At 36.4% G+C, this 18453-nt stretch overlaps 1 protein-coding gene across 3 annotated transcripts in view; it reads right to left on the reverse strand.

The window, feature by feature from the left end:
* Positions 1-7560: 7560 nt before the first annotated feature.
* Positions 7561-18453, reverse strand: part of REL (REL proto-oncogene, NF-kB subunit) — a 33139-nt gene continuing 22246 nt past the window's right edge. For 2 of the 3 annotated variants that reach the window (XM_032410929.1, XM_032410927.1), the window contains 6 exons: positions 13285-13425; positions 12051-12155; positions 11273-11485; positions 10425-10493; positions 10228-10299; positions 7561-8831 (listed from right to left, as the gene is read on the reverse strand). In XM_032410929.1, coding sequence (XP_032266820.1) covers positions 8041-8831; positions 10228-10299; positions 10425-10493; positions 11273-11485; positions 12051-12155; positions 13285-13425 — 1391 coding nt within the window. In that variant the 3' untranslated portion in view covers positions 7561-8040. The remainder of the gene's footprint in view (positions 8832-10227; positions 10300-10424; positions 10494-11272; positions 11486-12050; positions 12156-13284; positions 13426-18453) is intronic. The other variant, XM_032410928.1, reaches the window with a different exon arrangement.

The following is an 18453-nucleotide window of genomic DNA, read 5'->3' on the forward strand; positions in this document are numbered from 1 at the left end:
GGAAAGGATGGAGAGGAAGGAAGGAAGGGAAGAATTTACCAAGTAAGCAAGTAAGATAACTGGTTACATTAACAAGTTATATGAAATAAACTTAGAAGTTAAATTTCCATTTCTAAAGAGAAAAACATCTTACTTAGGCTGATCTTTTCTTTTGAAGCTTTATTCTTGATTTTTAAGCCCATATAAAAGAATGAACTTTGATGCACAGTTTTCTGATTTTTAAAACTGGTGCCCTTTTGGTGCCTGGGTGGCTCAGTCAGGTAAATGTCTGACTTTTGATCTCAGCTCAGGTCTTGATCTCAGGGTAGAGTTCAAGCCCCATCTTTTTTTTTAATGGTATTTTTTTTATTATGGAAAATACTGTTTTTATGATATTCATTTAATTTTTTTCATCTTGAAATAATTTCAAACTTATAGGAAAGCTGCAGGAAGTACAAAGGACCTCCACTCCCCCAAACCATTGAGCCGGTGATGTTCCATCACCCTGAATACTTTAGCGTATAATTTCTACAAACAAGGACATTCTTCTACTTCACCACAATAGAACTATCAATTCAGGAAGTTAACATGGATATTACAACCATGTAATCCACAGAGCCCACTCAAGTCTCACACCAGCTGTCCCAACAGGGACTTCCACAGGCAGGGGATCACCCTTTGCACATAACTGTTATGTCTCTTTATAGTCTCCACCAATCTGAAACAGTTCATCTTTCCTTGGCTTTCATTATTTTAACATTTTTGAAGGTTTCAGGTCAGTTATTTTGTAGATTACTCTTCAATTTGGGTTTGCCTGGTATTTCCTTATTATTAGATTCAGGCTGTACCTTTCTAGCAAGAATACCACGTAAGAGATACTAACTTCTTGCATCTTATCAGTGTCATACAATTTTGATTTGTGCAGTTACTGATGACTGGATTTTAATCAGTTAATGAAGGTTGTGTCTGCCAAGCTCCTCTACTTTTATTCTTTTTCCCTTTAATTAATACGTATCTTGTAAGGAGACCATCAAACATTCATCCACTAGTTTTAGCATTTACTGAAGATTTGTCAAAAACTGATCTAATTCCACCATTTCTTTTACATTTGTTGGTTAGCATTCCACTGAAAAGTAGAACTTTCCCTTCTTGTGGATTTGTGGGTTCCTATTTTGTTCGATAGGTTATAATTTGTTACTAACAAATGCAAACGCACGCACACACACGTGCACGCACACACACAGTATGTTTCTTTACATATATTGAAAATTGGGAGTTGTGTACCAGTACTTCCAATTCCAACCTTATTCTAGTTTTCTCCCTTTTTTATTTGTAATACCTTTCTCTGACAAAATCTGGCTCCCATTAGCCTTAATATATTTACTTGTAGATCAGTCCCCCTCATAAAAACCTCTTGCTGCATCCTTATTCCAGATCCCTGACAGTCCTCTCCATACTACTACCCTCAAATGTTCTCCTCAGGCTTCACCCTGTATCCCACACTGGGCCCCACCTTCGCCCTCTGTGGCAGTACCTACCTCAGAATAAGCTCAGAATAAGCGAATGACATTTGTCCTGAATTATACAGGAAGGGAGACAGGCAGGAAATAAATCAGGAAGGCAGAAAATGAAAACCTTTTAAAAATGCATTTTAGTACTCTACAAAAATTATAATTTCAAAGGACAGTTACATATTCAGGTATATTCAGCTATAGCTTTCCATAAAAATGCATGTTTCTAAGCAACCAAACTACCTTTCCCAAGGAAGATGCTATAAATAACAAAATCTCACCAATATTTTTAAAGTCAAATCACAACAAAATTTTAAGAATTTTAGTTTTTCCATTTATTATATTACCACACAAAAAAAAATCACTGTAAACAAAGATATTACAAAGGTAATAAAATATTATGTACAACAAAAAGGATTTTGACACTTTACAAATGATTGCATCCTTTTAACACATTTAACATTAAATAATTTGAGAACTTTAAAAAAACTTTTTTCAGTACCTCTAAATTTATTATAGTTACTAAGAAGCATATAAAAATACTTAGCACAGTAAAAAACAGGACAGTGCCATTCTGTAGGGTTCTGAATTCATCAGTTAACAGTATTTTTCAGTACATTCTTTTAAAACATAAGTCATCTCTGAAGGGTTCATCTGGTCTGAACCATGACCCCAATGAAGCCTCCTGAGAGACTTCTAGACACAGATCCCCAAATACTCCATCTTACCTATTTCTTACTACATTTTAGGCAAAGCTATACTGTTTTGATTAGATAATAAAGAAGAAAAATAGGTAAGATGTTTACTTTTATCAAAAACTTTTATTTTATTTACTCTGCTGATATCTCTGAAAACTCGATTTACTGAAGCACCAACATTATTTACTAATTATTGTGTATTACTACTCACACATAGGTGTTTAATGAAAATTTTAAAATTCTTTAAATTTTTGAGAAGTCCAGTAGTAAACTGAAGTTTTGGAAACAAGTGATAAGTGACAAATGATAAATTCTACCCTCTTTAAATAGGTCATTACTAGCAGGTGGTATTTTTTCCTAAAGCCATAGACATTTAAAATAGAAAAATACTTAGAAAATCTTTAGAAGAAATAATTGTTTAAACATTTCATCTGTGTTTTGTTTATTAGTGATGGCAGTGGGGACACAATGGGGGCTTTTTGATCTCTACTTTTGTATGCATGAAAAAAGTTATAATTACTTTTGAGATTCAGTCTTATTCACCGATTTTAAGTTTGTGCTTTAAATTCTAAGATGTATTAGTTAAACTATTAATTTGACTGAGTCTTAGACAAAGGCGTAAAATTGGATATAGACAAACCACACATTTATCTCTGATTAGTTGCCTACTCCTGGGCTCATAATGTTAAACAGCATGATATTTTTTATTCTATGTGATACCAAAAGCATCCTAATTTTGCCCCTTTCATACTCAACCCCTGAAAACTAAACAGATCAGAAATCCTTCAGTGGCAACTTTATTAGCTATGATGAGGTTCCCTTTTAGGAAGACAGTCTCACTACCAATTCATAATCAACTTTGGCAAAGAAATTAAGGGTCCTAGAACTTCAGAACTGAAGTCATTAAATGACCTTATCTTTGCTATATAATAGAAACTGGTTCTGAAAAGAGTAAGGCCAAAAGAAGGGCCTTCAGATCTGGGCAAAACAGACAGCCACTCTAAAGAGAAACCCATCTCAGGGTTCTTACTAAATCTAATCCATAGCGATTTTTCTCACTCTGCCATGTATCAGAAGGAGTTTCTGGGCTTAGAGATTAATCAGGGCCACAGGATTACACACATATTTATTAATATTTGATTAGCACTATACTATTTACAGTTTCTTATGCATCACTTTATTTAATACAACACATCTTGTGAGGTAGGTAAGCAGGGTATTATCTGCATTTTATATCTGAAGAGAGGCCCACAAAAGGCATGGTTTGTTAGATATTGCATAACGAGTATGTGGCAGAGCTGAAGATTCAACCCAGATGTCCTGACAAAAAAAAATCCCTATTCTTGGGCGCCTGAGTGGCTCAGTGGGTTAAGCGTCTGCCTTTGGCTCAGGTCATGATCTCAGGGTTCTGAGATCGAGCCCCGCATCGGGCTCCCTGCTCAGCGGGAAGCCTCCTTATCCCTCTCCCTTCCTGCCGCTCCCCCAGCTTGCGCTCTCTCTGCCAAATAAATAAATAAAAATCTTAAAAAAAAAACAAAACTGTATTCTTTCCATTTCTCCATGCTATTTAACATCACATGGCAATTTCTTTAATCCCCTAGTATATCACTGTATGATATAACAAATTATTTGGTGGTACTGGGCAGCCTGGATCACCAATTCCAAGCCTCTCTTAACATGGACAGTCTCATTTTTTTTTTCCTGAAACATTAGGTTAAAAACTGACAGCCCAGCTGTTAGAGAAACCCAGTTACCAATTTAAAAGACCATTATGATAGCAGGTTCTGATGACAGAAATCAGAATAGTGGTTTTGAGGAGTAAGTAGATTGGCAAGGGCATAAAGAACAGAGGCAGAGTGGATAACATGGTAAAGGCATGAAGGCCTGGCAGCCTGAGAGAGTTTTCAAGGAATGCCAGCTTGTTATAGGGTTTAAGGATAATGTGGTATTATTTTTAACCAGAGCATATTGAAGATTCTTGTGGGGGAAAAGGAATGAAGGCCTATACTAAGGAAGCACTAGGAATGAAGGAGGGACTAATGCAAGACATTTTTATGAGGCAGAATTTAAAAGACTTGATAACTAAGTAGGACAGTAAAGGAGAAAAGGAATAAAACATGATTCAACGTTCCAATTAGTATCTTGTGTGGCAGGGTAAATGGTAATGCCATTAATGAAAGGAGAGAATGCAAAAGGGGGAGGCAGTTTATAAAGGCATTTGGGTAGCGTGAGAGAAAGCTGAAACTGGGCACTGATGAGGTCATCACAGGGGAAAAAAATAGCACCAAATGAGGGCTGGGGTTGAGATTCTAGAAAAAAGTCAACCTCAGAGAGGAATCTTATCTACCACAGAAAGCTTGGAGGAGTATCCAAGAAGGGAGTAGCCAATAGGAAAGAAGGTTATGGATAGGTCAGGCAGAGTAAGGACTGATAAAAAGACACTAGATTTGACAAGGAAAGTGTCTCTGGTCACTTTTCCCAGAATATCATAAGAAAACAGAGGGAGCACCTGGGTGGCTCAGTCGGTTAAATGTCTGACTCTTGATTTCGGCTCAGGTCATGATCTTGGGGTCGTGAGATGAACCCTGGGTCAGGCTCTGCACTGGGCATGCAGCCTGCTTAATATTCTCTCTCTCCCTCTCTCTCTCTGCTCTTCCTCCCACCCTCGAGAGTACACACGCCTACCACCCGCCCCCGTGCCTGCCTCTCTCAAAAAAAAGAAAAAAGAAAAAGAAAACAGTAGGAGGTGAAAGATTAATAAGCCAAAGAATGACTGGGAGCTGAGGAAATTGAAGCTGAAAGCATTTCCTGAGTCTGGATGTGAAGGAAGGAACATGAAGGTAGTAGGAAAGATTGTTGTTTCCTTTTTTTTAAGGCTAGAGAAGACGTTTATCACAGTTATACAAAGAAAACCACCACTAAACGGTGATGTGAGGATACAGAAACAAGATGGGAGAGAGCAGGGCCCAGGGTGCGCGTAGAGTGTAGAAAGGCAGAGGGGCACTTTTTCCTTGGAAACTGTGAAAACGTAAATATATTTAGAGATAGATGAGAAATAGGTTGCCATATTCTTTTTATGTTATAAAATAAATTCTATGATCAGTAAGTAGTACCTGAAAAATGAAAAAATCCATTGGAAATACTCTAAACACAGATGTAGCAGTACCTTAATTCAGCTTACATGGGGAAGGGCTGGACAAAACAACCCTGAAAGACAAGTCAGTTGCTTATTTAATGAACAAAAATCCAGTTAGATATTCTAACAGTCTGTGTTTAAGCTGGCCAGTGCTAATTAATACAAAATTATAGGATTCTGTATTTTTTTAAAAAAAAGCTCACCACCTATCAACCACTATCTGGAGATATCCTGGGTTCATTCATATTTTGAACAGAAAAGAAATGATGCCTTCCAAGTTTTTTATTCTCCCTGGTAAGTTCTTCTAAAGTATGTTATATGCTTATGGTTTTTTGTTTTTTTTTTTAAAGATTTTATTTATTTAACAGAGAGAGACACAGCGAGAGAGGGAACACAAGCAGGGGAAGTGGGAGAGGGAGAAGCAGGCTTTCCACTGAGCAGGGAGCCCAATGTGGGGCTCGATCCTAGGACCTTGAGATCATGACCTGAGCCGAAGGCAGACGCTTAACGACTGAGCCACCCAGGCGCCCTATGCTTACGGTTTTTAAAATTATATAACAAATGTTTCATTTTTAAATCATAATTTCTGAGAATTATTAATGGTACTTAGGTGTCTTTAACCTTTTTCTTCTTCTGCTTCCTAGACTATTCTAACCCCAAGTCTTATCTTGCTCTCCTTCCCATTTCCCAGGTCAGAATTTTTATTTACATGATATTCATACATTTCCCATTTTGACTGTTCCAGTAAACTTACTGGTTTGGTTGGACACTGTGTAAATGAAATGACACACTGTTTCTAGCTCAGAACATGCTTAACATTTGTGGCAGGTTCTATTTGTAAAATAGAGTAAGTCTTCAATAAGTCAGTTACTTAGCATCATGACAATTCCATCACAACTAAGATTACTGCCTAAATTCTACCATCATTTTGCTGCTGGGATTACTTTGCTTTCAGATGGTTTGGATTACCATTATTAATCCTTTGACCTGAAGGTGCATGATTCTGACATAAACCCAATGTCACATTATAAAAATCATAAGTATCTAATTAAAGCTGTTCTTTCTTTCAAAAAAAACAAAGTTCTACTAGTAGTACTTTGAACATTCAATAAATATTTACCGAATGCTTAATAATGAGGCAGACCCTCTTCTACAAACTGAGGATTCAACAAACAAAACACAAAAATTTTTACCTTTGTGAAGCTTATATCCCAGTATGGGGAAAAAAATAAAAGTAAAAAATAAATGCTTAGTAAAGGTCAGATCCTGGTAAGTGCTATGGACCAACAGAAAGGAAAGAGGACATGGAGTGCTGATGTGTATAGACTCGAGGAAGGCCTTGATCAGTGACAGTTGAGTGAATCTGAAGGATGTTAAGAAGTGAGCTATGCATGTATCTGAGAGAAAAATAGTCAAGGCAGAGGGGACACCAAGTACAAAGAGTCTGAGGCACGGATATACTTGGTGTTTTTGAAGAGAGACTATGAGGGCAGAGTGCCTGGAGCTGAATGAGGAGAAGAAAACAGTAAGAGATGAGATAGGAGATGAAGTATGAGCCTGCCAATTTTAAGGACTTTGGTCTTTACTCTGAGTGGGAATGGGGAGCCACTGAACGGTTTTGAGCAGATGAATGATACAATTTGACTTGTTTTAAAAATAATCATTCTGGCTACTTTGGAGAGAAGAGACTATAGGGCACAAGGAGGAAGATCAAGAACTCAGTTTTGGATATGTTGAGTCTGAGCTGGATTTTTGTTCATTAATTAGGTTTCTAAGTAGAAATGTCAAATAAGTAGTTTTACATACATGTGTAAGCTCCAAGTATGGAGGTCAGAGGATAGGTCTAAGCTAGGGATAAAATTTACGAACAAAGAGCACGAAATTGGACGAGATCAGAGTGAGTGAGGAAACACAAGAAAAAAGACAGGCCTAAGGAAACTTCTTCACCTTAAAGACGTGGGTGTAAAGCTAAACTCACAAGCGATTTAAAGGTAGGTATTTAAAATGGTCCAAAATGTAGAGAACTTCCCCTTCCTTGAAAGCTCACTTCACTCTCTTCTGTCCAAGTTAGATTTTTTTTTTTAAGACTTTGAGAGAGAGAGCATGCAGGTGCACACGAGTAGGGGTGGGGAAGGGAGAGGGAGAGGCAGACTCCCCGCTGGGCAGGGAGCCTGATGCAGCCGGATCCCAGGGTCCCTGGGATCATGACCAGAGCCGAAGGCAGACACTTCACTGGCTGAGCCACCCAGGGGTCCCCTGCCAAGTTAGATTCTTAAAGATTTTAAAGATTCTTGACTTATATATAAATCTAAGAAACTCCAAGAAGCCTCAGAAAACCCCTTAGGGGTCACCTTGGCCTATGGGTCTCAAAAATAATAAGGAAATCATTTTTCTAATGACACAGTCATTACAGGTTTTACCTTAAATTTGCTTAAAAGCAAATATCAGTTAATTCATTTAACTAAGAATACATTAATACAATATAAAAGAAGTCTAAAAAAGTGTATTTTGAAGAACTGGAGCCTTGCTCTCATTTTCTCCTCATTCTGTACTGGGAAAATGGGGTAGGACTCTAAAGACAGTAGTTCCATGGCACACAGTTATCGGGTCACATGTTTCAAAAAGAAGAAACAGTTTTTAAATTTCTATTTCAGAATTTCCCCTGTATGATACTTTCCAGCTTTGAATTCAATATACCCAAACAACCATTTAAGTTTTACAAGTTACCCTGAAAAAAATCAAATGCAAATGAGTCACCTAATTGCTCATTCTGCATAGCGCCAATACTAGAATACTGACTATGAACAAAACCATGACTGTCTGGATTAGTACCGTTTGATGGTCCTGCCTCATTTATCATACTGTTATCTGTGCAGTTGAAGTCAGATCTCTCAAATGCCTCCGGCTGAGGAACAAACGCAGCCGTACTGGAGCCAGCGGCTGCCGGCATGCTGGGAGAGGACATCTGATGGAGCTGTCTCAAGTCTCTCGGGTCTAACACTGAATTACATGAGGGGTTTTCGAGATTCATGCTCACAAGTCTCGGATTATCAGTCTCCCTCATGCTGTCATTACTAGGTGTTATCATATTCATAGGGCAATTCGGCAGCATGTTGCCATCAGAAATACCATATAAATCAGCTGGTGACATGGATGGTGCTTCCATTCTGCCTATGTCATTCGAATTGTTATAAATACAAGCATTAGAGGCATTCAAATCACGCTCAAGAGGCATTTCCAGATATGGCGAGATACCTTGTGGATTAGAGGAAAGTGTCCCTGTTGAAAAATCACTCAGTGGATTCGTACTGACTGTGCGCGAGGTGGGGTGGGCCCCTGACGACCAGCTGGAAGAAGCCTGAGACACCATCGAAGGTATGGGTGAAGTATGATGTGACAGTGCATTTGAGATGGACACAGGTGAGGAATAGTAGGAATCTGCTTGACTTGAAACACCGGACGTCCTGGGCATTTCTGTCAAAACTGCACCGTGAGAAAAGTTTGATTCTGTGGAGAGGAAAATGTATGTTTATAAGCTGAAATAAAAGTATAAAAAACATTATCTCTAAATTAAACTTGCATAAACACACTAATAAAAAAAATTTCCAAGCAAATTGATGTAACATTTTAGAGAAAAATATTAAATAGCACCAAAATTATTATAAGAGTCCAAAAAGCTAAATTCTGTAACACTTACTGTTTTACAAATACCTATAAAATAATTTTGGTAAGTTATTTTGGCATAGATAGCTTCATTCCAGTTAAATATGAAAATTTAGCTTCTGAGGCTCTATAAAGTGAAAAATAAATCAGAATTTCAGGGATGCCTGGCTGGCTCAGTTGGAAATCCTGATCTCGGGGTCGTGAGTTTGAGATCCAGGTTGGCCGTAGAGATTACTTAAAAAATAAAGCAATTTTTTAAAAAAATCGGAATTTCAGTTAATGGGAATCTAAATAGCCAAAATCATTTCATATTCACTACTTTTAGGAGAAAATAGAGGGATAGAAGAAATGCTCATTAGGGATGATTGAAAAATACACATAACTTGCTAAGATATATTAAGATATAACTCTAGGGGCACCTGGGTGGCTCAGCTGGCTAAGCGTTTAACTCTTGATTTCAGCTTGGGTCCTAACCTTGGGGTTGTGAAATCGAGCCTTGAGTCAGATTCCCTGCTGGGCATGGAGCCTGCTTAAGATTCTCTCTCTCCCTCTGCCCCTCCCCTCTCTCTGTCTCTCCCCATCTCTCTAAAAAAAAAAAAACAAAGAAAAGATAATTCTAAGGTACTACAAAATTCCCAGTCAGAAAAAAATTAAGGGTTCTGTATTTATTTATATAGTATATGACTGCTGTACATGCTAAACCAGGAAAAAGCACAGATTTAAGAATGTAAGGGGAAGAAAAGACTTCTGGTTACATAACCCTGGTTCAGTGATTTAAACCAGAGGTTCACAGCTTTTTTTTTTCTGTAAAGGGCCAAATATTTTACGGTCTGTGGGCCATACAGCCTCTGTTGGACCTACACAATTCTGCCACTATAGTGCAAAAAAAGCAGCCATAGACAGTATCTAATCAAATGAGCATGGCTGTGTTCCAGTTAAGCTTTATTTTTAAAGATAGGCAACTGGCCAGATCCAAACCATTTCTTCCATGATACACTGTAATTAAATAAAATTACCACCATACGAACAAATGTAATTTCTCAAACAATAAATCCCAAAAACATAATCATAGTTTCCAATAGGACCTTAAGAAGTGGAGATCAATTCATTTAACATTCAAAGCATGAAAAAAGTTGGAAAACAGTGAAGAAGCAGTTTTCATTCCTAAGAATGGAATTCTAATATATTGGGCAAAGCATTGGTCTTTTGACCATAAGGAATACTCTATAGGATAAAATACCTTTTTTGATGAATCTTCCTTCTCCAGTTGATACTAGGGTACCAGGTCTAGGTCTTTCAGGAAAATTAACTGCTGTGATAAAGTTTTTCCATTATTAAATGCAATTTAAAAAAGAACATCAGTTAAAATTTAGAAAACTGAATAAAGCAAAAAACCCAAAATCTATTTAAATACAAATCAATCCAAAATAATCTTACCACAGTCTTGCCACAGTTTCTGGAAAAGTAGAGTTGTTTTTTGTTTCTTTGCTTTATTGCCATAAGTATCTGGTTAAAAAGAAACCAGGAAATCATCACAGGTTTATGCTGCTTCTCCTTTAACAAATAAATAGGCGTTTTATTCCCATAAGGTGCTTTAAACAAATGTATGTAATATGGATTTAGTAAGTGTTGCAGAATGTGTCCCAAGTCAGTCGGAAAGGGTATAATACTCATCTTGTTTTCTTATAACACCTATAAGTCAACAATGTCAACTAATGCAATAAAGGCAGATAAGGACCAAACCAAAATTGAGACCACTCTGAGTGGCAAGCTTTCCATCTTAAAAAGGGCACAATAAGTACAAAAACAGAATCTCAAATATACAATACATTTTGATAAACAGTTCAGATACTCTAAAATTATTCTAGATTCCTTTCCAAAGAAAGAGAGGCAAAGAGCAGAAGGACCAATCGATAAAAAAAAAATCAACTGAAAACTTCCAGAAAATAGGGGCGCCTGGGTGACTCAGTCGTTAAGCGTCTGCCTTCGGCTCAGGTCATGGTCCCAGGGCCCTGGGATCGAGTCCCACATTGGGCTCCCTGCTCAGCGGGAAGCCTGCTTCTCCCTCTCCCCACTCCCCCTGCTTGTGTTCCCTCTCTTGCTTGCTGTGTCTCTCTCTGTCAAATAAACTAAAAAAAAAAAAAAATCTTAAAAAAAAAAACTTCTAGGAAATAAAATGTAAATTATGAATAAACCTAACTGTATCCAAATGTATCTTACAAGAAAATGTTATTAGGAGAACTAACTTAAGAAATACATAAAACATGACCACCAAGAAGTCATACCTTTTTCATCTGGCAGATATCTAAAATCCATAGATTCACTAACTTCCTGGTCAGAAGGTCTCCGCAACTGCATTTTTACTGTCACTGGTTCTGTTATCGCTCTGCAATATGGTGGAGTCTTAAAAACAATGGCTACTTGACGGTGTACATCAGCTTGTGAAAAGATACCTTTTGCTTCCCAATCGTTCAACGCAAACCGAACTTCTATGTCATCTAGTGAATACAAAAGCAAAGGAATAGCAATGGAAAACAAAATCCATCTATTAATCTAAAATACAGATGGTCCCCAACTGATGATGGTTCACTTAACAATTTTTTGACTTGATGATGGTGTGAAAGTGATACGCATTCAGCAGAAAGTGTATTTCAGATTTTGATTTTTTCCCAGGCTAGCGATAGGCAGTACGACACTCTGAAGATGCTGGGCAGTGGCAGCAAGCCCGTCAGCGACATGACCAGGAGAGTAAACAACATATATCACAACTGTTCTGATTTTCACTTTCAGTACAGTTTTCAATAAATCACATGAGATATTCAACACTTTATTACAAGTAGGCTTTGTGTTAGGTCATTTTGCCCAACTGCGGGCTAATGTAAGTGTTCGGGCATGTTTAAGGTACACTAAGCTAAACTATGGTGTTTGGCAGGTTAGGTGTATTAACTGCATTTTCGATTTAAGATTATTTTCAATTTACAGTGAATTTATGATAGTATAACCCCACTGTAAGCCAAGGAAGATCTGTCTATTCTAAATTCAATGAAACAAATAAATGAATACCTTTCTGAACTTTATCACATAGTAGAAATATTTCATCACCACCTCTGACACTTCCACAGTTCTTGTTTACACGACAAATCCTTAATTCTGCAGTATTAGGAGCACCTAAATATAAAGGATTGTTTTAATGGGTTTCTGCTTTAGTAATATTTTTTATTCCTTTTTGATGGTGAGAATTATAGGAAAACAATTTACAGAACAGATAAAAGCTTTAGTGTATACATAAATTAAGGACACTGAGTACATTAATCACCCACAACTGTCCTTTTCCTTTCTAACTGCACTGCCCAACCTGGTTTACAGCCTTGTGATTTCGTTTCTCAGCAATAACTGATCCTCTAGTTAAATCTCTCTGTTCCTAAATTCTGATTCTTTCAATCCATCCATACACTGTCACCAGATTAATCTCTTAAGTCATAACTATAAGCCTATAGCAATGCAATTTCATGCTTCCTATTAGGAATATAATTTTAGTAACTCTCCCTGGCAATTCAAAGTTCTCCATGATGAGGATACTCTGATCCACCTTTATAGGCCTATGTCCCACTATGCTACTATATGTAAAACAGGCAGTAATATACCATGAATGGATGCATATATAAGAGCAAATACACACACACGTGCACGCAAAAACTTTGAGGGCAATTTCATAATCTTTTAAAACTACAAATACCCATATCCTTTGATCTAGCATTTGCCAACATTTCTACTTCTGTAAAATTATGCTAGAGACACATTTGCACAAAATATGCACATACAGGATATCTTCTGAAGTACAATCTGTTAGAGAAAAAAATCGAGAAGGAAACAAACCAAATGTCTTGTAATAGGGTAATGATTTAATAAAATTGTGATAGAGCCATATAAGGAAATATGCAGCTACTGAAGAGAATAAGGTACCTGAAAAGGGAAAAAGGCTCAAGATACACTGCTAAGAGAAAAAAAATTTTTTTTAAATGATCTGTGATGATTTTTTTTAAGTTGCCAAAAGTATACTATATGAATGATAGTGATGATGTGTTTTTATATATGAAGAAACTGGTGAAATGTGTACCTGGGGATAGTGATTATCTTTGGAGGAGAAGATCAGAGAAGATCTATTCTTGTTATTTCAGTAATGCTTGAATTTTTCTTATAATGAACATACTCTTTCTCTAACTGCCAAAATACCTTAAAAAATTAAACTAAAAAAAAATAAGCTAATGCTACAAATATAAGACAATAAAGTACTTACGGTTGTCATAAATTGGGTTAGAGACAACAGGAGGTAGAGCTGTTGTCAAATTACCATGTTCATCAGGGAGGAAAACTTGAAAACATAATCTCACCACATTGAGGTCGCAATCTTCAATATCAAGCAGCTGCTGTTCAGGGACTAAATAGTACATTTTTTTAAGAATGTAAAATAGTCACATAGAACTAAAATCCTGCTAGGTCCTCCTCCCTGCCCAACATATCCAATAACCCTAAGTAGCACCCAGTCTATGCTAACAAAATAGAATAGTATACAATCTCAAAAATGCCTTTTATCATTATCATATGTAGTCACTAACAGTATTCATTAAGTTATGTGCATGGTTGGGAAGTAACTACCCTAAATCATCTGAAATTTAGAAAACTCTGAATTGATATTAATAACCAACCAAATTTTTACTAAAATGGTTGCAGGTTATACAAAACAGAGAAGAGGGAGAATATAAATCTGTGTAAGAACTACTATCATCCCTATTTTATAGATGAGGAACGGATTTTAAAGAGATGAAATTACTTCTCCAAAGTTCCAGATAGGAAGTGGTAGAGAAAGAATTCATACTAAGAAGTCATTGAATCCTGAACCTATGCTCTTGAAAACTGAACTGTATTAGAAAATTTTACATATGTATTGCATAAAGGTGACATACATAGAACTATTTACCAAAATTCAGAACAATACCTTAGGGATTAAATACCAAGAAGATAATAGATGATATAAGGTAGCCAGCTAGTTTCCATTAAAATTTTTTTTTTTTTTTAAAGATTTTATTTATCTATTTGACAGAGAGTTCACAAGTAGGCAGAGTGGCAGGCAAAGGGAGAGGGAGAAGCAGGCTCCCCGCTGAGCACGGAGCCCAATGCGGGACCCGATCCCAGCACCCTGGGATCATGACCTGAGCCGAAGGCAGCCACCCAACCAACTGAGCCACCCAGGCGTCCCTCCATAAAAAGTTTTATGTGCAAATTAGGTCTGCTTTAAAAGACAAAAAAATGCTATAGCAGGAAAAATTTGCAGTTCTGAAAAAATATAAAAACCTTTATGACAGAATATAATGTAATGACAGTTTGTTAAATTGATATCTGAAAAGAAATCCAGGTTTAGTTTTGGAATTAAAAGAAAATATTAACTGCATTTTCAAATAATATAAGCTGTAGGAGTAAATCATAACACAGTCATTTTTTTAAAAGCACAAAATACACAATTATGTGAAAATTTTTTTCAGAAAGTATTAAAATTTGAAATGCTAAATTGGAAACACAGTTAAAACCCAAATTCTTTAGTCTTACAGGCAGTAATAAAATGACAATACAATTTTGATTCTGACTTTTTAAACTATGCTCACAGTCTCAGTAGCTATCACAACATTTAAAATATCCCCATTAGTTTTTTGTTTTTTTTTTAATTTATTTATTTGACAGAGAGAGAGACAGCGAGAGAGGGAACACAAGCAGGGGGAATGGGAGAGGGGGAAGCAGGCTTCCCGCTGAGCAGGGAGCCCGACGCGGGGCTCGATCCCAGGACCCCAGGATCATGACCTGAGCTGAAGGCAGACGCTTAACGACTGAGCCACCCAGGTGCACCCCCCATTAGTATTCTTAAGCGAAGCATTTGAAGGCATCTACAAGAACTTATTTGTACAACTATTAGGTCAAAATACACACCTGTGATGCAGGTATTCGTATCATAACATAGTATGACGTAACAGGTGTGGTTGAAAGGGGCTTATTACAAATAACAAAAGATACTCCTTTCAATTTTTTTGTGTTATCACTTAGCCAGGGTTTTAGGAGCTCTTTGCCAGGAATGGGGGTGAAGAGCAAATATATATTTATTATAAATCACAGTATCACAAAAACCCAGAGTTAAGTTCAGCGTAAGAGACCTCTTTTTTTCCAGATAGAGCCTGCCAATTTTGTAAGAGGTGGCTAAGAAAATGAGAAGTTGAGATCAACTCTCAATAGCCTATAGAGGAAAAAGAAAGGAGTTCAGGTTCTACTGAGGATGGAAGATCTGATAAATGCCCTATACTCTGGTTGGGGCCCTGAAAGAGCTATACCTTAGGAGTTAAGAATGAACTGGAAAGATACCAGATCTCACAGAGATGAAGTCCGGCTTCAAATAATCTAACTCATTCACTGATCTGAGGCGATCTGAGATTGCTATTGACTAGCTGCCTACCACAAGAAAATCTTCCGGGAAAAAAAAAAAAATCTTCTGAAGACAGGTAACAATATCCTCGGCCTAAAATCTTTATCATTTTTCATATACAATGACTGGTATTCTATTTTAAATAACAGGCAAATGAAGAGACAAAATAGAGGAATTTTGTTTTTTGGGTTTTTTTTTTTTTTAAAGAAAAGAAAAATAGTCTATAGAAATAGACCAGGGGCGCCTGGGTGGTTCAGTTGTTAAGTGACTGACTGACTCTTGATTTCAGCTCAGGTCATGATCTCAGGGTTGTGAGATCGAGCCCCACATCATGCTCTGGCATTGGGCGTGAAGCCTGCTTAAGATTCTCTCTCTTCATTTCCTTTTGCCATCCCCCCAAAAAAAGAGACCATAAAGGATTCAAATAATGAAGTCTTCAGACAGGTTATTTAAAATATATATTCAAGGAGTTAAAAGACAAGATGGAGTTTAGTAGAGAACTTGAAACTATTAGGAAAGGAACCAAACAAATTCTACAACTGAAAAATACAGTAAACTGAAATTAAGAATATCAGCAAATTTATCAACTGTTTTTATAAAACTTTATTTTGTATATTGCCTTTCTATATGCCAAGGACTAAAATTTGTTTACCAATATTTTTTACCAAGAGTCTTTAAAAATGCTGATTTACACTTAAATCTTCAATTCATTTTCAGCTGATTTCTGTATATAACAAGAGGTAGAAAAATCCAACTTAAGTCTTGTATTTTCTTAAGTGTCTTTCTGGGCTCACAATTCTACTCCACTGGCCAATCTGTCTGTTGTTACCCCAATACTATGCCTTAATTAATACATCTTCATAATAAACCCTATTATCTGATAAAGTCAGTTCCTCATTGCTGTTTCTCTTCTATAAAGTATCCTCCTTCTCCTTTTTTTTTTTTTTTTTTAAAGATTTTATTTATTTATTTGACAGAGAGAGAGACAGCGAGAGCAGGAACACAAGCAGGGGGAGTGGGAGAGGGAGAAGCAGGCTTCCCGCTGAGCAGGGAGCCCGATGTGGGACTCGATCCCAGGACTCTGGGATCATGACCTGAGCCGAAGGCAGACGCTCAACGACTGAGCCACCCAGGCGCCCTCCTCCTTCTCCTGTTCAGAATAATTTCAACATATTTAATGAAAAATCTCAAGAGTTTGGACTTGCATTGAATCTGTATATCAATTTGGGGAAAAATGCCATCTTTATAATATTGGTATTAGTGAACATGACATATATCTCCTTCGGTTTAGGTGTTCTCTATCATCTTATAATGAAATTTTATAATTTTCCCTGAAGAAATCTTGATCATTTCTTAGATTTGTTGACATGTACTTTACATTTTATGACAATTTTTCTTTAATTATTTGCTGCTGATATATAGAAACGCAACTTACGTTTACATATTAATTTTACATCCACTCACCCTTTTAAAGTTATTATTTTAATAATCTATTTGTACGTCCTTTTGAGTTTTCACCATAAATAATAGCTTCCAATAATTACAGTTTTATTTCTGCATTTTTAATCAGGTCTCACTGCACTGGCTATAATCCCCACTACAACGCTGAACAGAAGTAGAAAGAGTACACATCCTTTCCTCATTCCTTTTCAGAGTGAATGCTTCTGATGTTTCCTTCATTTAGGATAATGCTTGCTGTAGGCTTTTTAATACATACATATCATTCTATAGCACAAAATGCAGTATTTTATTCTGCAATGTGACAAATGCTACTCAGCTTTTAAAAATATGCAAAATCTGAAGTATGAGAATAATCAAATTCTCTTAAATTCCTCTAAAACTAGTTTAAAATTTCCCTTTATATTTGATCAAAAGAAAACAAGGTAACAATCATTCTTAATCTATCTTTACAGATAAATATTACTCCTTAGTCCCAAGAGCAGGATGTACAAGAATTTCATTTTTATCAAAAATATATTACCATGATTTATTTCTCTTGGAAGTAGGGATTCTTTTTTAAAGTCAATTATAACATCTATTAGGTCTAGAGATGTGGCATTTCCAAAATTCTAACACAGTTAAATACTACTGAAACACAAGTAAACAACAGGATAAAAATACACAGTATATAGACTAATGATTTTATTTATTTTTTTAAAGATTTTATTTATTTGACAGAGCGAGAGAGAGAGAGAGAGAGAGAGAGAGAGAGAGAGAGGGAGAGCACAAGGAGGGGGAGGGGCAGAGGGAGAGGGAAAAGCAGGCTCCCCGCTAAGCAGGGAGACCAATGCAAGGCTGGATCCCAGGACCCTAGGATCATGACCTGAGCCGAGGGGCTTAACCAATTGAGCCACCCAGGCACCCTGATCACTTGTCTTTTTAAACTGTGTTCTTAAAAAACTTAAGAAAAAAATTAATAAAATCAACTGTGTTCTTTTTTAGACTACCAATATAAAATAATTCCCCCAACTCAACTGTAAAACAGTTTTTGTAACAATTCAATGTCCTCTGTATATGGAAAAACAGTAAAATACCGAATAAAACTGAATTGCAAATTCTTTATTGTCAAAATGCTAGATTTTAATTACTGAATATTAGAATTCCTTATATGTCCTTAAATACATAGATAGAAAATGATAAATAAATGAAATTTTTTTCAGCTTTTGTAGTAAGAGTCCTCTACGAAGTCTAACTGCTATTCTTTTATTCCAGCTAAGTGGACACTATTAAAACTTGATATTGAAGCCCTTCATTAAATTCCTCACCCAATTTAGATTTTAGCACATCTTAGACAATTTGAACAGTATTTTTACATGAAGCCTCAAGTTTAATACTACTTGATTGCTATATATCCCTATTTGCAAGAGATAGTTCCTGTTTTAAAGAACTAATAGCAAGAAAGATAAGGAATGGCCTTACAACATACTAGTTGATGTAGTACACAAACTAATTCTACGCAAAGTAAGAATCGTTTTTAATAGTCTTTGTATTTTCACATGA

The sequence above is a fragment of the Phoca vitulina genome, unplaced genomic scaffold (assembly GCF_004348235.1).
Source record: "Phoca vitulina isolate PV1807 unplaced genomic scaffold, GSC_HSeal_1.0 scaffold12, whole genome shotgun sequence".
NCBI classification, from domain to species: Eukaryota; Metazoa; Chordata; class Mammalia; order Carnivora; family Phocidae; genus Phoca; species Phoca vitulina.